We start from the raw sequence: 22,822 nt of genomic DNA, 5'->3' as shown, positions 1-22,822 counted from the left end.
TGACATCACTGACTCGATGGAGGTGAGTTTAAGTGAACTCTGGGAGTTGGTGATGGACAGGGAGGCCCGGCGTGCTGTGATTCATGGGGTCGCAGAGAGTCAGACACAACTGAGTGACTGAACTCAACTGACCCTGTGATTGTGAGATAAATCCATCTGGGAGGTGAATGAAGTGAAGATTCTCATATTGTTCTCCCTGAAAATATCTTCCTTTGCCAAACAGAATATTTTCACCAAATCTTATCTTCATATCCAGTAATTTCTTCACTTGTGAGTTTTGGAAGATTGTATCTTTCAACAGCTTGGCCTACCTCATTTAGGTAATCAAGTTTGTAAGCTTAACGTTGTTCATACTACTCTCGTATCATCATTTGGTGTCCATGGAGTCTGTAGTGATGTCCCCTACTACATTTTTTATATTAGTGAATTTTGTCTGCTTCTTTTTCTCAGCCGGGGCAGAGGCTTATCAGTTTTATTGATATTTCCAAAGAGCCAGCTCTTGGTTTCATTGTCTTTCTATATTCATGTCCTGTTTTAAATGTCATTGATTTCTGCTTTATTTCTTATTAAGTTTTTTCTTCTGTTTTTATTGAGTTTTTCTCTTTTTTTCCCTCTAGTTTTCTAGGGTGGAAACTTAGATTATTCATTTTAAATTTCTCTTCTTTTCTAATGTGCATGACTGCTAAGTTGCTTCAGTCTTGTCTGACTCTGTGTGACCCTATGGACTGTAGCCCACCAGGATCCTCTGTACATGGGATTATCCAGGCAAGAATACTGGAGTGGGTTGCCAAGCCCTCCTCCAGGGGTTCCTTCAGATGCAGGGGTTGAACCCGTGTCTCTTAGTCTCCAAAATCAGCAGGCAGGTTCTTTACTACTAGCATCACCTGGGAAGCCCCTTCTTTTCTAATATATACACTCAATTATGTAACTTTCTTTCTAAGGACTGATTTTGTTCAATTCAGTCATTCAGTCATGTCCAACACTTTGAAAACCCATAGACTGCAGCACAGCAGCTTTCTAGTCTATCACCAACTCCTGGAGCTTGATCAAAATCATGTCCATTGAGTCAGTGATGCCATCCAGCCATCTTATCCTCTGTCATCCACTTTTCCTCCTGCCTTCAATCTTTCCCAGTGTCGGGGTCTTTCCAAATGAATTAGTTCTTCACATCAAGTGGCCAAAGTGTTGGAATTTTAGCTTCAGCATCAGTCCTTCCAATGAATATTCAGGACTGATTTCCTTTAGGATTGACTGGTTTGATTTCCTTGCAGTCCAAGGGACTCTCAAGAGTCTTCTCCAGCATTACAGTTCAAAAGCATCAATTCTTCGGTGCTCAGCTTTTTTTTATAGTCCAACTCCCACATCTATACATGACTACTGGAAAAACCATAGCTTTGACTAGACAGACCTTGGTTGGCAAAGTAATGTCTCTGCTTTTTAATATGCTATCTAGGTTGGTCATAGTTTTTCTTTCAAGGAGCAAGCATATTTAATTTCATGGCTACAGTCACCATCTGCAGTGATATTGGAACCCAAAAAAGTGGCTGTCACTGTTTCTATTGTTTCCCAATCTATTTGCAATGAAATGATGGGACCAGATTGCTATCCCAGCAATTCACATGATATAATCTGAATATAAGTTAAAAAAGCAGGATGACAATATACAGCCTAGGTGTACTCCTTTCCCAACTTGGAACCAGTCTGTTGTTCCATGTCCAGTTCTAAATGTTGCTTCCTGACCTGCATACAGATTTCTCAGGAGGCAGGTCAGGTGGTCTGGTATTCTCAACTCTTGAAGAATATTCCACAGTTTGTGGTGATCCACACAGTCAAAGGCTTTGGCATAGTCAATAAAGCAGAAATAGATATTTTTCTGGAACTCTCTTGGCTTTTTGATGATCCAATGGATGTTGACAATTCAATCTCTAGTTCCTCTGACTTTTCCAAATCCAGCCTGAACATCTGGAAGTTCATGGTTCATGTATTGCTGAAGACTAGCTTGGAGAATTTTGAGCATTGCTTTGCTAGTGTGTGAGATGAATGCAATGGTGCAGTAGTTTGAGCATTCTTTGGCATTGCCTTTCTTAGGGGTTGGAATGAAAACTGAACTTTTCCAGTCTTGTGACCACTGCTGAGTTTTCCAAATTTCCTGGCATATTGAGTGCAGCACTTTCATAGCGTCATCTTTCAGGATTTGAAATAACTCAACTGGAATTCCATCACCTCCACTAACTGTGTTCACAGTGATGCTTCCTAAGGCCCCCTTGACTTCACATTCCAGGATGTCTGGCTCTAGGTGAGTGATCACACCATCGTGATTATCTGGGTCAGTAAGATCTTTTTTGTATGGTTCTTCTGTGTATTCTTGCCACCTCTTCTTAATATCTTCTGCTTCTGTTAGTTACATACCATTTCTCTCCTTTATCATGCCCATCCTTGCCTGAAATGTTCCCTTGGTATCGCTAACTTTTTGAAGAGATCTCTAGTCTTTCCCATTCTATTGTTTCCCTCTATTTCTTTTCCTTGTTCACTGAGGAAGGCTTTCTTATCTCTCCTTGCTATTCTTTGGAACTCTGCATTCAGATGCTTATATCTTTTCTTTTCTCCTTTCCCTTTCACTTTTCTTCTTTTTTCAGCTATTTTTAAGCCCTCTTCAGATGACCATCTTGCCTTTTTGCATTTCTTTTTCTTGGGGATTGTCTTGATCACTGCCTCCTGTACAGTGTCATGGACCTTCATCCATAGTTCTTCAGGTACTCTGTCTATCAGATCTAATCCTTTGAATCTATTTGTCACTTCCACTGTATAATCGTAAGGGATTTGATTTAGGTCATGCCTGAAGTGTTTAGTGGTTTCCCCTACTTTCTTCAACTTATGTCTGAATTTTGCAATAAGGAGTTCATGATCTGAGCCACAATCAGCTCCTGGTCTTCTTTTTGCTGACTGTATAGAGCTGTCATACATCCATCTTTGGCTGCAAAGAAAATCATCAATCTGATTTTGGTGTTGACCATCTGGTGATGTCCATGTGTAGTCTTCTCTTGTGTTGTTGGAAGAGGGTGTTTGCTATGACCAGTGTGTTCTCTTGGCAAAACTTTGTTAACCTTTGCCCTGCTTCATTTTGTACTCCAAGGCCAAATTTGCCTGTTACTCCAGGTATCTCTTGACTTCCTACCTTTGTATTCCATTCCTCTATGATGAAAAGGACATCTTTTTTGAATGTTAGCTCTAGAAGATCTTGTAGGTCTTCATAGAATTGCTCAACTTCAGCTTCTTCAGCATTACTGTTGGAGCAAAGACTGAGATTACTATGATATTGAATGGTTTGCCTTGGAAAGAAATAAAGTTCATCCATCCTGATTCATTCTGATCATTCTGATTATTCAGAATCAGAGATGATTCTGATTTTGTTGCATCTCACTAGTTTTGACAAGGTCTCTTTTATTTTCATTTAGTTCAAATATTTTTAATTTCTCTTGAGTTTTTTCTTTGATCCATGTGTTATTTAGAGAAAAGGGAACCCTCCTATACAGTCGATATGAATGTAAATTGTTACAACCACTATGGAGAACAGTATGGAGGCTCCTTAAAAAACTAAAAGTGGAACTACTATATGATCCAGCAATCCCATTCCTGGGTATATATCTGGATAAAATCATAATTTTAAAACTACGTGTGCCCTAATGTTCATAGCAGCGCTATTTACAATAGGCAGGACATGAAAGCAACCTAAATGTCCATTTAGAGAGGATGGATAAAGAAGATGTGGTGCTATATATGCAATGAAATATTACTCAGCCATAAAAAAGAATGAAATAATGTCATTTGCAGCAACATGGATGAACCTAGAGATTATCATACTAAGTGAAGGAAGTCAGTTGTAGGAAGGCAAATATCATATGATATCACTCATATGTAGAATGCAATTAAAAAAAAACAAACAAATTGGGACTTCCCTGGTGTTCCAGAAGTTAAGAATCCACCTTCCAATGCAGGATATGCAGATTTGAATCCTGGTCATGGGACTAAGATCCCATACGCCACTGGGCAACTAAACCTGTATGCCACAATTAGAGAAGTCTGCATGATGCAAGAAAGAGCCTGTAGGCCACACCAAAGGGCCAGCATAGCCAAGAAAAAAAAAAGAGAGAGAGAGAGAGAAACAAATGAACTTATTTGCAGAGCAGAATCAAACTCACAGATATTGAAAACAAACTTATGGTTACCCAAGGGGAAACACGGGGAGGAGGGGATAAATCAGTAGCTGGAATGAACACACTTGCCACTATATATTATATAAGATAGACAATCAACAAGGACAAGGAATTCTACTCAATATTCTGGGATAATCTATGTAAGAAAAGAGTCTTAAAAAGAATGAATATCTGCTACATATAACTGAATCAATTTTCTGTACACCAGAAACTAGCACAACATTGTAAATCAACTATATCCAATAAAATTTTTAAAAAAGTAGTTTGTTGCTTAATTTCCACATAGTTGGAATTTTCTAGTTATCTTTTTAAATGACATCTAGTTTAATTCCATTGTAGACTGAAAGCAGACACTGGATGATTATATTCTTTGAAATTAGATTTTTTCCAAAAAATTAAATTCTTCTTTCAAAACTAATTATTATTTTAATCTAATATTTTAAATACAATGCAACTATGTACTTTCATTTGTTTTAAGACCACTATACGTGAAAAATATCAGTTGTTGCCAGGGGCTGTGGGACAGGGAATGGGAAGCTATTATTCAGCAGGTATAAAGCTTCAGTTACCCAAAATAAATGTTTTACAGATGTGCTTCACAATATTGTAGTGTAGTTAGTACTGTATCGTGTACTTAAAATTCTATTGAGGATAGATCTCAAGTTAAGTTTCTTTCCTCAGCAAAAAGTAAAAAATGAAGAAGAAGAAAGGAAGTGAAGAAATCCAGGAAAAAAATGTTTATGAGTGTTCAGAAATCAAGAAGTGAGAATTATTTGGGGAGAGTTGTCAGTTACTTCAGATGCTGCCCCCCTCCTGCCCACATCCTTCCGTGATTGAAAGCAGAAGAACTTTTTGCCTTAAGCTAGGTGAGAATTCTGACATATATAGGCAGTGTTCTTAGAGATTTGGAAGATTCAGACACTGGCGATTTCAGTGTGAAAGGATGCACAATTAGAGCTACATATAACCACAGAGTACAAGTGGATATGATGAGAGTAACCTGCCCTCCCACCAACAGTAAGATTGAATCTTTTTCTTGGCTAGGTGTGGAGCCTATGAAAAGGAACAAGCCATTTAGAATCCAGAAATGAAATTCACTTTAAGGTGCTTCTTGCCTTGGAAAGTCAACCTTAATGAGAAGATCCTGGGAGTTCAGGGTAGGAAGCAGAAAATGGCATATAGTGAGTTGTGTGGATGCAGTACCATGATTCCCAAGTAGGACTGACAAAGGAAACACCATCTGCATAAGTCAACTGCAGAAATTTCTGAAAAGTCCCCAGAATCAATCCAAGAGAAAAAAAGAGCATTTAGAGTATCAATGTATGAATCAAAAGGAAGCATTTGAAAAAAGGGGTGAAAATGGATCATTTGTAGATGTGGGTGGACCTAGAGACTGTCCTCCAGAGTGAAGTAAATCAGAAACAGAAAAACAGATGTTGTCTATTAATGCATATCTGTGGAATCTAGAAACAAATGATATAGATGATCTTATTTGCAAAACAGAAATGGAGATACAGACATAGAGAAAAAATGAAAGGACACCAAACGGGGAAAGGAGGAGAAGTGGAATGAGTTGGGAGACTGGAATTGACACATACACACTGCTATGTATAAAATAGATAACAAATGAGAACCTCCTGCATAGCTCAGGGAACTCTACTCAGTGCTCTGTGGTGATCTAAATGGGAAGAAAATCCAAAAGGGAGGGAATATGTATATGTAGAGCTGATTCACTTTGCTGCACAGCAGAAACTAACACAACATTTAGAGCAACTATACTCCAATAAAAATTATTTTAAAAATAAAACACTGGTTAAAAATAAGAGCATTTAAAGTGTCTGGTGCTGCTACAGTTTCCCACATATTTATCTCTACTTCCCTTATTTTCACTCATTCTTGTGGTCCCAGGTTAAGAGATGCTAGAGAGAGAAGGGTATCAGGAAGAGCCCATTAAACTTGCTGGTTTCTTTGTTGGCTCCAAACCTGGAGCAGGCTCAACCTAGGGTTCCATGAACCAGATGTGGAACAACAGATTGGTTCAAAATTGGGAAAGGAGTATGTCAAGCTTGTATACTGTCACCCTGTTTATTTAACGTATATGTGGTGTATATCATGTGAAATGCCAGGCTAGATGAATCACAAGCTGGAATCAAGATTGCTCAGATATGCAAATGATACCACCTTAATGGCAGAAAGTGAAGAGGAACTGAAGAGTCTTTTGATGAAAGTGAAAGAGAAGAGTGAAAAAGCTGGCTTGAAGCTCAACATTCAGAAAACTAAGATCATGGCATCTGGTCCCATCACTTCACGGGAAATAGATGGGGGAAAAAATGGAAACAGTGACAGACTTTATTTTCCTGGGCTCCAAAATTACTGCAGAAAGTGACTGCAGTCATCAAATTAAAAGTTGCTTGCTCCTTGGAAGAAAAGCTATGACAAACCTAGACAGCACATTAAAAAGCAGAGACATTAGTTTTCCATCAAAAGTCTGTCTAGTCAAAGCTATGGTTTTTCCAGTAGTCATGTATGAATGTGAGAGTTGGACCATAAAGAAGGCTGAGTGCCAAAGAATTGATGCTTTCAAACTGTGGTGCTGGAGAAGACTCTTGAGAGTCTCTTGTACAGAAGGAGATCAAATCAGTCCATCCTAAAGGAAATCAGTCCTGAATATTCATTGGAAGGACTGATGCTGAAGCTGAAGCTCCAATAGTTTGTCCACCTGATGTGAAGAACTGACTCATTGGAAAAGACTGTGATGCTGGGAAAGACTGAGGACAGGTAGAAAAGGGGAAGACAGAGGATGAGATAGTTGGGTGGCATCACTGACTCAATGGACATGAGTTTGAGCAAGCTCCAGGAGACAGTGAAGGACAGGGAAGCCTGGCGTGCTGCAGTCCATGGGGCTACAAAGAATCAGACATGACTTAGTGACTCAACGACAATATTATTGAGCATTTAGATAGCTTCCAACCTTGTTGGTATTTTTTATTTTTGTTTTTTGGATTTTTTTTTTTTACTGTGTCAGGTCTTAGTTGTAGCATGCAGTATCTTCATTGTATCATGCAGGGTATTTTGTTGCAGCCCAAACTCTCTAGTAAAAGACGCTTACTCCTTGGAAGGAAAGTTATGACCAACCTAGATAGCATATTAAAAAGCGGAGACATTACTTTGCCAACCAAGGTCCTTCTAGTCAAGGCTATGGTTTTTCTAGTGGTCATATATGGATGTGAGAGTTGGACTGTGAAGAAAGTTGAGCACCGAAGAATTGATGCTTTTGAACTGTGGTGCTGGAGAAGACTCTTGAGAGTCCCTTGGACTGCAAGGAGATCCAACCAGTCCATTCTAAAGGAATGGGTGTTCACTGGAAGGACTGATGATAAAGCTGAAACTCCAGTACTTTGGCCACCTCATGCGAAGAGTTGACTCACTGGAAAAGACTCTGATGCTGGGAGGGATTGGGGGCAGGAGGAGAAGGGGACAACAGAGAATGAGATGGTTGTATGGCATCACCGACTCAATGGACATGAGTTTGAGTGAACTCCGGGAGTTGGTGATGGACAGGGAGGCCTGGCATGCTGTGATTCATGGGGGTCGCAAAGAGTCCGACACGACTGAGCAACTGAACTGAACTGAAACTCTCTAGTTGTGTTGTGTGAGTTTAGTTGCTCCACAACACATGGGATCTTAGTTCTCCAACTAGGAATCAATCCATGTTCCTTGCATTGCAAGGTGAATTCTTAACCAGTGGATCACCAGTGAAGGCCCCACCCTTGCTGTTTTAGACAGTTTTTTAGGTACCCATTTTGTAGGTTCCAGGGTGGCTGAAGAAAGAAGCTGCTGTTGCTGCTGCTGCTGCCAAGTCACTTCAGTCGTGTCTGACTCTGTGTGACCCCAAAGACAGCAGCCCACCAGGGTCCCCTGTCCCTGGGATTCTCCAGGCAAGAACACTGGAGTGGGTTGCCATGTCCTTCTCCAATGTGTGAAAGTGAATAGTGAAAGTGAAGTCGCTCAGTCATGTCCGACTCACAGTGATCCCACGGACTGCAGCCTACCAGGCTCCTCCATCCATGGGATTTTCTAGGCAAGAGTACTGGAGTGGCTTGCCATTGCCTTCTCCGGAAGAAAGAAGCTGACTGGCATCCAAAGGGTAGATCACTTTGTCTGCCTGATTACTGATAAACATACCACAAAATTGAAGACTCATGGTGGAAAAAATGTATAATAGAGAAGCAGTAACAAAAATAACACCGCAGTAACTGTGAAAATATTGAATGCAATAACTATCAAGCTACTACTAAATTGAAAATGCTTCCCTGGTGGCTCAGATGGTAAAGAATCTGCCTGCAATGCAGGAGACCTGGGTTCAGTCCCGGGGTTGGGAAGATCCGCTGGAGGAGGAAATATTAAATAACAACTCACTCCAGTATTCTTGCCTGGAGAATCTCCATGGACAGAGGAGCCTGGCAGGCTACAGTCCATGGGGTTGCAAAGAGTCAGACGTGACTGAATGACTAAGCACACAGACTTGAAAAGGATGATCATAGCAAATGTTATACCATTGGTTCCCCCTCCAGCTCTGTTCTCAGCCTTCTGTATCTTCATCTTCTTCTGAGGAGACTCATCTTAGGGACAGTGTCCTGTGCCTTCTACTTGCCTTTGCACAATTGGTGCCTAGCAGAAAAAGACAAATGTGCTAGGAGTCATGGCTAATGGACCCTGGGTCCTTCTGTGAGGCCAGGACTGGCTATGCTCCTTTCAGGATATCTGGTGTAGTCAGCTCACTCTCCACAGTTTTCTGTCTCACCAGTGAAGTCTCTAGGCTAAAACCTCTGGGTTTCCATTCTAGATTTGCTATGATTGTCAGAGATTTGGAATTTAGATGCCCACATTTTAAACTCTATCTCAACTTATTAAATTAGTATTTCTGGTACTGTAGGACTCTTTTTAATTTGGGCTTGAGGAATGTTTTAGAGTGATAGAAAAGTTCCAAAATTCTATTTGGTGATGGTTACACACATCTATGGGCTTCCCTGGTGGCTCAGATGGTAAAGAATCCACCTATAATACCTGAGACCTGGGTTGGATCCCTGGGTTGGGAAGATCCCCTGGAGGAGGCCATGGCAACCCACTCCAGTATTTTTGACTGTAGAATCCCTGTGGACAAAGGAGCCTGGTGGGCTACAGTCCATGGGGTGACAAAGAGTCAGAAACATACATCTGTTTATTTGTTTAAAATCATCCAGTCATGTACCAACAATGGATGGATTTCATTGTACGTAAATTAGATCTTGCTAAAGCTAAGAGGAAAAAAAAATCTCAAATATTTACACTATCTCATGAATATTGGGCAACCTCTTCGAATACCAGAAAAGGTCATTGGACAATATGATTTGTTTCCTAAATTCTTCTTTAAAATTGTTTCTACATAAGATGAGTCTTTAGAATGCCAAAAAATATTACCAGTGTTTTTTTCTTTAAATTATACTATTACATTATTGGTATAATTTATAATCAGTGTTGTTTTATGATCAGGAAAGAATTTAACTGTTGAGTAATTGCAAGCTATAATAATAAATCAAACATCCATCTATTTGGGAATATAATTGAAAATTCACCTATTTAAGTTAATGCAAAAGATCAACTAGCTATTATTAACTCTGCTCTAAGAAGGGTACAATTTTCATTTCCCTGACCTTACAAATTTATCAAGAGGAAGTTTTAAAAGAAAAAAAAACATTATATTAAGTTCAGTGTGTGGTGGACAGTTGAGAGAGTATGTGTTATCTTTGCTTGGAAATTAAAAATAACATTTCCTTTGAGGTTTTCACCAGTGGATGAAACTGTGAACCCGTTGTATGTACCTTGAGTGGACCATTTGAGGACAGTCTCTGATTAGCAGTGGGTGTATTCTTCTCTTACTGCATATTTTAGAAAACTAAACACACACTTTTACGTGCACATTCACCCACATTTGAAGATGCAAGATGAAGAAGCATACATGACCTTGAACATACAGTTGAAGAAAAGGAGTTCTATCCAAACATTTCAATTTAAATGTCAAGGTATGGAATTCAAGTTAGTTTATTTTTAATTTTTGTAGATTAATACGGGTGAGGATTTACCATGAGTTGTTATTCATATGCCCTTTCTTGGATCACTGCCTTGTCACGGTGAAGGAGTTTGAGAAACTTCGTTAATCTATGAGCCATGCCATAGATGTGAACTTGAGCAAATTCTGGGAGATGTTGTGAGACAGGCAAGCCTGGCATGCTGCATTCCATGGGGTTGTGATGAGTTGGACATGCCTTGGAGACTGAACAATAATGTTCATATGAATATTAATGTGGATAGTAGTTTCCATTATTCTGTTTTTTTTTTTTTTCTGTTCTTGGACTGTTTCATTTTTGTGATATTTCCCATTCTCTGTCTCTGCGTCTATCTTTTCTTTCTCTTTATCAATATGGGACTAACAGCTATTTTCTTTGAAGTAATATTTTGCCTGATATTATCAAGAGTATACTTAGGAAATATACACATCTAGTTAAAATTAATAATTGAAAAGTGAATCTTTGGTGCCGGTCATTCACCTTTTTATCATTTATAAAATAATGACATTTTAAAATATCAACTTTTAATTCATCATATCAAAAATTTTTAAATATGTTTTTCATCAGGTGAAAAATCTTGTTTGGACAATAGAGATACTAACATGAAAGACCACAAAATGTAGGGGCTCTTCCGTGAAAACTTTTCTCACATTCAGTTTGTAGATGGCATCTGTAAACCAAAATGTGTCTTAGCACAGAAAATGAGGTCAGGAAAGTGTAAAATAATAAATTTGCAACTCCTAGTAATTTAAGTGGCACATGCTAATAACAATTATTTACTAATATGCTTGCTGGTATTTAGTAAACCTTGCTAACATTTTGTAAAGTTGGGAATTAGACATATGACATTTCAATGTAATCAACAATTTTATATTTCCATCTTTTTCAGTGTTTACTTAACTATTCTCACTTGTTTTTTCTTCCAAATAATTTTATAATACATTTTGCAGACACTTTCATTACAAACAACAAAATAAAAAACAAACAGGTGTAGTTTTATGGTATATTAAATGCTTCCCAAGTTATCAATCAACTTAAGGAGCATTTATCTCTGACATTTAGCCTTCAAATCACTCATGGCTGAATTTCCACTTGTTCAAGTCTGTATTCATGATATATTGATTGTTTGTTTGCTTTTTATTTTGGTGATGTGTCTCTGTTAAGTATGATATTAGCTTCATTAGGCAAAGAACTGTTTTGAAAAAGTGCCCATCAATTTCAGCTTTAATTTTTAGCATAAAGTGGTGGATATGATCATCTGTGTTTTTTTACTTCTGTGAGATGATGATATATTTTCCCCAAGCTCTGTGAATGTGAGATGAATGCATTTCTTACTATAGAACAGCTCTTGCATTCCTAGAATAAATTCAACATGATCATGGTATGTTTTGACGACTACTACTAATATGTTTAAGATTTTTGTGTGAACACTCTTAAAGGTCATTGGTTTTTGCTTGTTTAAAATACATTTATTTTTTATGGTAAAGTGCTTGTGTTCTAACCTTCAAAGTTAAATTATATCACTTCTCAGGGTAATGAAAATGTTATTTTCTTCATAATGCTGAATTTAACATGCCTCAAATTCATATTTTGAAAGTTAACCCATGATACGTATGAGAAATAATTAAGTCTGAGCTGAATTTGAATAGGCTTCCACACTCTTTATCCTAACGTTTTCTGATAATCATTTGTTTGATTTTTAGTATAGTGGCATTTTATTACATGTGTTGAAATTTATTGACTACCACTAGTACTATATCAAAATATCCAAAAGCAATCTGGGAAATGTAAAATATTCCTTAATTGAATTCTGATAAAACTTATTTTACTATCTTTGTTAATATTACTATAAAAAAAAGGTGTGCACTAGTTCCCTGAAATACTGTTCTGTGTGGCTTATTACACTCTTTCTTGACTGGGATTGGCAACTTTAGAGGTAGCTTTTCTCTTCCCACCGTTCTGATCATCCGGAGTAGTATCATTGCTAAATAAGATAAATATGTATTTTTCTGTTTCCTTAGGTTTTATGTTTCTATTGCCTAATATGCTATGATATTCAAAACCTGTATTGTGTACAATCCTGTTATTATAATTGCCATCACTTCATAGGAATGTACTTTCTAAGCTAATTTATGTGGTTAATCTGTCAGACTGTTCTGTGATGTCACACCGATATAAAATCTTATTGGGGATATCTGGAGGACTAAATGGCATTCTGGTTTTGACTTTGATCATCCTGAGTCTGTTAGGTAAGTTAAAAGATCTTAATTAAATAAAAATATGAAAAATGTTTACTTGTTTCTTTTTACTCTTTTCATATTTTTTCATTCTTCTTTATACCAACAAAGATTTAATGAGATTAAATGTAAAGATTTAATGATTTAACTATATATAAAGCAATATATTATACCCCACAGTAACATATTGATTAAGTATTTGAATCAGGTACATATCTTGTCCTCAAGTGGCATACAGTTTTCTAGGCGAAAAGTGTACGTAAGTGTGTGTGTATGTAATGTATTTGAAATCATACTTCAGGATTTCTTAGATATCTGTGAATAGATTGAATTACATTATTTTCTTAAAAAATATACATTATTATTTAAGGTTGAATTCAGTTTACTCTTGATTTTGTCCAAATATTTGCTGAGAAATCTTTAGACTCCAAATATTGCTACAAATCCTTCAAAAAAAAAAAAAAAGGGAATAGTCATGGTGAGAAATCTCATATTTTAGTGGAAGAAACAGATTTAAAAAATTGAGGGTAGACTGGGCTAAATACAACATATAGAGTGAAGTAAGTCAGAAAGAGAAAAACAAATATTGTGTATTAACCTATATATATGAAATACAGAAAAATGGTACTGATGAACCTATTTGCGGAGCAGGAATAGAGATGCAGATGTAGAGAATGGACTTGTGGACACAGAGAGGGAAGAAAGGGGGTGACGAATTGAGAGAGTAGCACTGGCATATGTACATGACCATGTGTAAAATAAACAGCTAGTGGGAAGCTGCTGTATAGTACAGGGAGCTCAGCTCAGTGCTCTGTGATGACCTGGAGGGGCGGGATGGCAGTGAGAGGCTCAAGAGAGAGAGAATATATGTATATATGTAGCTAATTCACTATTCAGTACTAAAGAAGCTAACACATTTGTAAAGCAACCATACTCCAATAATAAAATAAGAAAGGAATGAAATGCACCTGTTGGTGCACTTAAAAAAAGAAAGAAAGCATGGAAAGAGCATGTATAACCCCTAGAACTAGAATTTTGCTTTATTTACTATCGTATGACAAGTTCTTAGGACAATGCCTCGCACAAAATAGATCCTAAGCAAAGACATGTGCTATACATGAATTCATTGTGTAATAATTTAATTCACTTTTCATTAAACACAAACATGTTTTAAAAGAAAATTTATCACTATCTCTTCAGTTATTTTTTGTTCCAACCATCTGAATTGTTCTGAAGAATTTGTCTCTGAGACGTTGCCTAGAGAAGATATTTCCCAACCTTAAAATAATCTTCTTTTCAAGTTTCTCAGGAAATACTGCCAAAATGCCTAAAAGAATATAATTCAAACATCACCCAGCATGATGATACTGGATACCTGGAAGTCAATAGTGACACAAGAGGCTATATACATAAGAAAGATGTGGGCCACTGTGTTTCAAGAACTACAGGTCATAAAGGTATCTCTCAAGGCTTTGACCTCTATCACTTTTAATCTTTTGGATTTTCTAAGTTTGAAATAAAATCCCATTGAACAGGTATGCAGTAGACTAAATTAATGAAGATTTGATAAATATCTACTTTTTACTCAAAACTTGATTCACATATTTTTAATTTTTTTTCGTTGAGGGAGGAGAGCTGTAAAACAACATAAAAAGGCCCTTCCCTCTAGGAATTTAAAATCATACTGAGACATATAAACATGGAAAACTAATTGTGATCGTAAGGAATGATGTAAATAACTATTTTTTGTCTCATTTATCCTTTTTTCAAATACAAAATGGATAAAAGTAATTATATCTAACAGGCTATCTGTAATGATTTTAAAGTTAGACCTTCCAACCGTCCAGAATTTTGGGTAACTGTTCTTCCTACTTTCAACTTTTCTTTTAGTTTAAATTTTTAACACTTATTCTTTGAAACTTTGACTTTTATTTGATAGCTTGATATGTGAAAAAGGTACAGTTGATTTATTTTATAATTACTTGTCAAAGAAGATTTCTGAAATCCATTAGTTTACAGTTTCCTTATCCCATATAAAAATGTCATATGTATTATATTTACTTATTAACACTCTTTTCTTTCAGATTACCTATCTGTTTACATGTACAAGTCCTCATCCAATTGAAATATTATAATTTTACCACTTTTTTATACTCTGGCTATCTAATTTATCATTATGTAATGAAACTTTTTCAGAAGTAAGAAAGCTTTGATGGGTAAACATAAGATCATATAGACACCATTAAGCATTCATGAAAGTCAGTCTAAAGACTGCATAATTGAACTATAAGAAATTAATCTCAAAAAAAAGAAATTAATCTCCTGTAAATTTTCTTACTGAGGTAATGTTAACAAACATAATTATTTAAAATTAAACATCAATGGTGTTATGACATTCAAATGTGCAACTACCATATCTGTCTATTTCCAAAACATTTTCATCACCCAAAAGAGAAATCCCACACTCCTCTTTTCATTTTGGGGTGAGAGAAGTATTTTGGAATTAGATAGGTGTGCATCATGTTTGCACACCTTTTGGATATTCTAAAATCCATGGCTTTTGTACTTTAAAATGGCTAGCATGGTGAATTTTATGTTACATAAATTTTGTCTCAGAAAATAAAGAGATTGTAAAGGCCACAAGTTTGAATAGTTATGTTGATCTGTGCTTATATTTTTATATTATACTACATTTTTCTTCATTGTTATTCTGAAAGTCAAGGAGATCCGACCAGTCCATTCTAAAGGAGATCAATCCTGGGTGTTCATTGGAAGGACGGATGCTAAAGCTGAAACTACAATACTTTGGCCACCTCATGCGATGAGTTGACTCATTGGAAAAGAGTCTGATGCTGGGAGGGATTGGGGGTGGTAGGAGATGGGGACGACAGAGAATGAGATGGCTGGATGGCATCACCGACTCGATGTACATGAGTTTGAGTGAACTGCGGGAGTTGGTGATGGACAGGGAGGCCTGGCGTGCTGTGATTCCTGGGGTCGCAAAGAGTCGGACACGACTGAGCAACTGAACTGAACTGAACTAATTTAAATTTAAGAAAATCAAAGGACCTGCAATTATAAAGAGGATAAAAAATTGTTATTCATCTCAATATTACTTAATATCGAAAAGGAGATATTAAAGAACAATTTACACACATAAAACAATGAGAAAGATTTCTAAAACTTTATGTGGGTAAATGCTAAGCATATGGTATAGATAATAGTTAATCTCTCATAGCATTAATGCTATATATATCTTGACTTGTACCTGTTATTTTAGTAATCATATTAGATTATGACATGAAAAAATAATCCCTTTATGTCTGTCTAGGTTTTGCTTCAGACTTCCCACGTGGCAATAGTGGTAAAAATCTACCGACAATGCAGGAGACATAAGAGATGCAGGTTCTATCCCTGGGTAGGGAAGATCACCTGGAGGAGGGCATGACCACCCACTTCAGTATTCTTGCTTAGATAATCCCTTGGACAGAGGAGCCTGGTGGGTTACAGTCCATAGGGTGGCAAAGAGTCAGACACAACTGAAGTGACTTAGCGCGCACACACACACACACACACACACAGGTTTTGCTTCATCTTACTAAATTTTCTTGGGACTTTCCCTGATTGTTCAGCGGTTAGGAATCTAAGTTCCAATGCAGGTGACCTGGTTTAGATCCTTGGTTGACGAACTGGGATCCCAGATGCCCCAGGGCAACTAGCCCAGGATGCTGTAACTATTGAGCTTGCATGCTACAACTAGAGAGAAGCTTGCATGCTTCAATGAAGAGATGACACAGACTAAAATATAAAAGAAATATTTTAAAATAAATTAGTCTTCTTAATTTTCATGGACTCTCATTTGTATTTTGGATACCTTGTCGAGTCTGAACACTTTGTTATGATTTTATCATAGCTCTACTCTTTTTCATACAACATGCAAGTAATTTCACTGTCAATTTGTAGGAATGTGCTCATCAGAATGGCTGAAATATCAAGAAAAGTGCTATTGGTTCTCTAATGAGATGAAAAGTTGGAGTGACAGTTATAGATATTGTTTGGGGGAGAAATCTCATCTACTAATTATTCAGAACCAACTTGAACTGGTAAGTGCTTTAGTATCAGGCTTATGATACTTGCTGCTTTGCAGTTAAAATGGCTTAGCTCAAATTTCTTCCCACCTTTTCATTAAATTATCTTTTTTCTGAACTTTTGGTGCACTTTTAAATTCTGAGCTGGAATCCAGTGCTTCCCTTGACTTGGGGTAATTATGGTCTGAATATTGATGTTTAATTTACAAGTAGTGGTAGCTCAGCTGATAAAGAATCTGCCTGCAATGCAGGAGACCTTGGTTCAATTGCTGGGTTGGGAAGATCCCCTGGAGAAGGGACAGGTACCCACTCCAGTATCTTTGCCTGGAAAATTCCATGGGCAGAGCCTGGTGGGCTACATGGGGTTGCAAAGAGTCAAACACAACTGAGCCACTTTCACTTTCACTTCACAGCGTATGTCCTGGTACATGATATATAGTGAAAGCTGCTCGGTCATGTCCGACTCTTTGCAACTCCATGGACTATACAGTCCATGAAATTTTCCAGGCCAAAATACTGGAGTGGGTAGCCTGTTCCCTTCTCCAGGGGATCTTCCCAACCTAGGTATCGAACCCAGATTTCATACATTGCAGGAGGATTCTTTATCAGCTGAGCCACCAGGGAAATCCATATGATATATAATGTATGTGTAAATAAGATGATTGACTAGGATAAGAGTCCTCATGTAGAGTGTGAGTTGTCCAGTAGAATTCCAAAATCTTACTTAGTATGTCTAAATCATTAAGCTATCTTGTTCATTTAATTACTCATCACCCACTTTTTAGGCTTTTATACAGAAATCTCTAAAGCAATCAAACTACGTGTGGATTGGGCTTAACTTTACTTCCCTGAAAAGAACATGGACCTGGGTAGATGATTCTCCTTTGGATTCAGAGATGTGAGTCTTTCCCAAAAGGCAATATGATCTATTGTGTATCAGAGAATTTATCTCCTTAAAGCATCTATAAACATCAAAATGAACTCAAATAGTTCTTGGTACTGAGGAATTTGAAAGGATGAAAATTAATGTTCGCTGAAGTAATGATAAATTTTGGCTTGGTTTTTAAAGCAAAAGGACAGGAAAACAATAATGATTGTTCACTTATGGATTTTAAAACTACTCAAACTTTATATGGAAATGTACACTGAAACAATGTAGTCTTCTGCTTTCAAAGTTCTCAATACTTTTTTAATTTTAATTTTTAAAAGTAATTTTATTGGACTATAGTTACTTTACAATAGTGTGTTAGTTCCTATTGTACTATCCATCCTTGTTTTTGGAGTTCCTTCCCATTTAAGTCACCTCAGAACCCTGAGTAGAGTTCCTGGAGCTATACAGTAGGTTCTCCTTGGCTACCTATTTTATACATTGTATCAATAGTATGTCAGTCCCAATCTCCCAATCTCATCATCTCCCTTTTCCCCCTTGGTTCCTTCCCTGGTATCAATGCTTCTTTTAGTCATTTTCAATAATAATAAAAAAACCCTCTACATAATTTTTTTTGTATTGTAAGATCATCACAATGCTAAAAAACAAGAAATACAAGACAGAATAAAATAATCCTAAATGCTCTCAACAGCTTCAGGAGATTATTGAGATTTTGAAAAATTTTATGAATGCTTTTGTGCACTTGTATTAATTTATAAAATTATATTATACTATAGTAGGACCAGTAAACTCAAATATTATCCCTTTGTTGGTAGGCAAAGTAATGGTCCCCCTTAATGTTCTAATCCCCAAATTCTGTGAATGTTACCTTAAGTCTAAAAGAGAGTTCATGAGTGTGATTAAATTAATAATCTTGAGATAGAAGTGTTATGCTGGATTATTCAGGTGGGCCCAATGTAATCACAAGTCCTTATGAGAGGGAGAAAGAAGGGGCAGGCTCAGAGGAAATTTGAAGATAAATGCTGAGCTCCAAGTTGTCTGATAGCCAAGGAATGCAGGCAACCTCTAGTATCTGCAAAAGGCAATGAACAAGTTTTTCCCCAGTGCCTGCAGCAGACAGCTCCAAAGATACTTGATTCTAGTTCTTTAAGACCAGCTTTGAGCTTCTGATAATCTAGAACTGTAAGATAAAAAATTTGTGCTGCTTTAAGCCACTAAATTTTTGACAGTTTATTACAGCAGTGATAAGAAACATTCACTATGGTAACCAATACTCTTGGTTAATGAATACTGTTGTGTTATTGTCCCTTCACTCCTGTTTCATTATTAAATACTACTTATCTTCTATCTCTGGAGAAGGGAATAGCAACCTACTCCAGTATTCTTACCTGGAGAATTCCACGGACAGAGGAGCCTGGTGAGCTACAGTCCATGTGGTCGCGAAGAGTCAAACACAACTGAACGATAAACACACACATTTTTCTATCTCACTGCACTAAATTAACAAATCTAAGGATGTCAACTGAAGACATTATTTAGAATGGAGAATAAAATTATGGCTGAGATTTAAGTTGCATCACTGGACATGACCTGATTGGCTACTTATGAAGATGCTAATTTAGGTTTCTTCCTCATGCCAAATCCACTAAACACTACCTTTAGGATTGAGTTTTAACTCTGGACTATGCCTAGGGATTTTTGTTCAAAAACATTCAATACAAAATTCAAACATAAACATATATAAATTCAAATGTAGGTGTATTTTCCAATATGAAAATCCAATACTTTTCCGCTATTATTCTGGAAGCTTTGAAAATCGTGTATATCTTTTCTGTGACCCCTTCTTAAACCATTTTTCTACGTTTAAATAAATTCTTAGCAGAATAAATCACTAACAGTACAATATTTTATATATAACTTCATTATTGTATTCAACATCACTTTATGGATAAGTATTACGATAAATGTATAATTTATTTAAGGCTTATATGGATCAGTTTGTGGCAGGTGAGAGTTCTACCACTGAACCACCAATGCAAGCAGGTCAGTTTGTGTACTAAGTTCTTTACAAACATCTAGTCATTTAACCTCTGTAACAACATAATTAGATAAATATTTGTATCACTATTGTACAAATGGATATGAAAAACCAAGAAAGATTTAATGAGCTACCCTTGTAACTTACTCCCAGCTTTTAATCTAAATGGATGACATGGAACAATGGAAAGAATACTAGGATAGAAATGTGAGCGCAGATTTCTTCTTAGCTCTGTCATTTACGAACAGACTTTGGGATTCTCTATCACAGACAGTAATACTAAGTTACAGAGGTATTGAAATGTTTCATGACTCTAAGTATTTGAATTATCTTTTAATTAAGGGAGGATTTTAACTGAGAACAGAATGGATGTCTTCAGCAACGACGATGAATAATATCTTTATCTTCTCCTTTTCAGATTTTTCATAAAAGGACCAGCTCAAGAAAATAGCTGTGCTGCCATCAAGGAAAACGGAATTTACTCTGAAACTTGCAACAGTGTTTTCAAATGGATTTGCCAATATTAAAATTTTAAAAGTGACAGTGAATTATCAAGGATCAAAGTTTTGATCTAACATGAATCTTTAGGAATCAGAATTTAAAATTGCAATTAAACACCAACCTGGCTTCTCTATTTTCCCTCAGTCATGTTCATCGATCCTAGTCACAGAGTAACTCATGTAAACAATCTAAAATATGCCCTCTGATTCTTTGTGTGATAATATAATCCAAAGTGAACCCATACATTTATATTTATGATGTAATTCACCTTTTCTTTTTTTTTTTTTTTTTGCCACCCACACTCGATCTGTATCATCATAAGGATAATAGCCCCTTATCTTTAGATAACACTTTTCCACTTTAACAAGCACTTTCAGACCATTATCTCACTTAAGCTGAGCTACAGCCCTGTGATGGAGGCAGCCTGCTTATTATTCTTTTCATTATTATTTTCTATATTATTATTCTTACATTTCACAGATAAAGAAACTGTGACTCAAAGAGGTTATGACTTCCTGAGCTTCTGGTTGGCCATTGTATGTGCTTCTTACTGTGCCCACAGGCCTCCTGCATCATAAAGAGGGTAAGGTGCCCCCTGGGTACCCGTTCTTTATTGTCATATTTGCTGAACTCATGGGGGTTGAGCAGTAGTCATTCTTGAGCTCCTGACGCATAAAATACCAAATGTGTTCAGATGGTGATAATAATCATAGATAACTTTTATAGACAGTGAGGCTGAGTCTCGTGCTGTTCTAGGCCTTCTAGAGATCTTATCTCTAATGCTGACAACTTCTGTACAAGGTAGATATTATTATGCCTGTTTTACAGATAAGGAAGCAACCTCAGAATCCACCTGCCAATGTAGGAGTCAAGAGATGTGGGTTGGATCCCAGGGTTGGGAAGAACCCCCAGAGGAGGACATGGCAACCACTCCAGTATTTTTGCCTGGGAAATCCAATGGACAGAGAAGCCCAGCAGGCTACAGTCCATGAGATCACAAAGAGTCAGACACGACTTAGGGACTGGGCCCACACAGGCACATTCAGAGAGGCTAACTTGCCTGACGTAACCTGTGTCTCTGAAAATTCTCTAGCCTCTCATTGTGGTTCTCGTTGGGAACCCTCCACTGTGACCTTGCGTGTGCATTGGTTCAAGTGCTGGGTCTCCCACTTGCTTGCCATGTGACCATAAGTCTCAACGTGTTCCCTCATCTGAAAAATAGGAGGGGACCCTCATTCACAGAGTGCTCTTCTGAGGATCAAATGTCAGGCCCAGCCCAGTTTGGCAGATGGGAATGGCGATTAGGCATCAATCCCAGTCCAAGAAGATCATGGGGGCCCAGACGCCAGAGGGCAGCGTGTCTGACTGTCAGGGTCCATGTTTCAATCTAGGTATTTCCTCCTTCAGAGGCTTTGTCAGGTGATGCCAACAGAAGTCTGCAGTTGTAGACGTCATGAGGAAGGGTTTGTTCAAAGTTATTAGGTATCATAAAGTTCTCTGTTGAAGCTGGTTTATTATCTGCCTGTTTATTACAATTCAGCACCTTTATTTATCATTTTCTCTCCATCTCAAAGTTTAGTAGAAGATCCTTCGTGAATACATTCCTTCCTCTGTCATCCCTGGCTTGCAGGGGGAGAGTGGACATTTCACTTAAAGCCACATCACGTCCAATGGTGTGTTCTGGATTGGAGGACTTGAACTCCAACCAGAGAGAGCACTTGTAAACTGGAAATGCACTGTCATCAGAATGAATGGTGTGCCACGCCCTGTGCCAGCCACAGCCCAGAGGCAAGGCACACAGTGTTCGGAGCCTGGGAGCTGAGAGTGGGTGCTCACCTTTTCTTTTACAACAAATGTGAACAAATTATGTCTGCTTTTCTATTATTTTGCTTTTTTTATTGTTAACAATATCCTATGCAAATTTCATATAGCTCTGAGTTACATCATAGTGTGACTTCCTATGGGGCTTCCCAGGTTGCACTAGTGATAAAGAACCTGTGTGCCAATGTAAGAGAAGATGTAAGAGACACAGGTTCAGTCTCTGGGTCTGGAAGATCCCCTAGAGGAGGGCATGGCAAGCCATTTCAGTGTTCTTGTCTGGAGAATCCCAGGGACAGAGGAGCCTGGCAGGCTGTGGCCCGTAGGATCGCAGAGTCAGTTACAACTGAAGCGACTTAGCGTGCACACACAAGGCTTTATATTTTACACTCCTTTATTGATGAACATTAACTTTAACTTTTTTTCAGATTTTTGCTACTAAAAACTATGCTGCAGTATTAGGAATATCTTTTTAAATGGTAGCACTTTTATTTCTATGATGTAAACTTTAAAACTGGATATACCGGGTAAAAAAGTGTTGATGTTTTTGGTTTGCTGCTGACTTTATGCAATTTTTATCTAAGAAACTATCACAAACTTATAAGAAGACTATACGTATAGGGGAAAAAACTTACTTTTCCCCCAAACCTTTCGAGAATTAGCTGCCAATTTGATGAATTTCATTATAAAACTTCAAGTATCATTGGATATTTTTATATGTATTTCCTACAAAAAACATAACCTACTTAATTAAAATACAATTATGAATCAACAAATTAATACTGACACAGTACTACCATCTCTAAGTCTCTATAACATTTGCCAATTGTCAAATAATTATTTCTTTATTTTATTTGATAAAGAAAAAATATTTATCTTTTGAGTTAAATATTCAGATCAGAAATATTTTCTGCATTTAGTTACTTTGTC

The 22,822-nt window shown here is 37.2% G+C and overlaps 1 protein-coding gene across 2 annotated transcripts; it reads left to right on the top strand.

Moving 5' to 3' along the window:
- Positions 1–10,076: 10,076 nt before the first annotated feature.
- On the top strand, positions 10,077–22,341 carry KLRF1 (killer cell lectin like receptor F1). 2 transcript variants are annotated; one of them, XM_055395160.2, is made up of 7 exons: positions 10,077–10,276; positions 12,472–12,570; positions 13,860–14,015; positions 16,522–16,661; positions 17,432–17,544; positions 19,992–20,116; positions 22,321–22,341. In XM_055395160.2, exons 1-6 carry the CDS (start codon positions 10,192–10,194, stop codon positions 20,098–20,100), a joined length of 702 nt encoding a protein of 233 aa, XP_055251135.2. In that variant the 5' UTR covers positions 10,077–10,191; the 3' UTR covers positions 20,101–20,116; positions 22,321–22,341. The 2 variants fall into 2 exon arrangements, with proteins under 2 accessions (XP_055251135.2, XP_088693472.1); XM_088837346.1 differs by lacking the exon at positions 22,321–22,341 and having other exon boundaries at positions 19,992–20,307.
- Positions 22,342–22,822: the final 481 nt, after the last annotated feature.

Source organism: Moschus berezovskii, chromosome 6 (assembly GCF_049115385.1).
Source record: "Moschus berezovskii isolate FMDL1 chromosome 6, NW_MosBer_1.0, whole genome shotgun sequence".
NCBI classification, from domain to species: domain Eukaryota; kingdom Metazoa; phylum Chordata; class Mammalia; order Artiodactyla; family Moschidae; genus Moschus; species Moschus berezovskii.
The sequence above is the reverse complement of the archived record's forward strand: the minus strand, read 5'-3'. Positions and strand labels throughout refer to the sequence as shown.

What these genes read in the sequence shown, in the direction of transcription:
- KLRF1 (XM_055395160.2), top strand. Translation starts at nt 10,192, where the DNA reads ATGCAAGATGAAGAAGCATACATGACCTTGAACATACAGTTGAAGAAA. An exon ending in AAGAACTACAGGTCATAAAG is followed by an intron (nt 14,016 to 16,521) that starts GTATCTCTCAAG and finishes GTCAATTTGTAG; the next exon opens with GAATGTGCTCATCAGAATGG. An exon ending in TTCAGAACCAACTTGAACTG is followed by an intron (nt 16,662 to 17,431) that starts GTAAGTGCTTTA and finishes CCCACTTTTTAG; the next exon opens with GCTTTTATACAGAAATCTCT.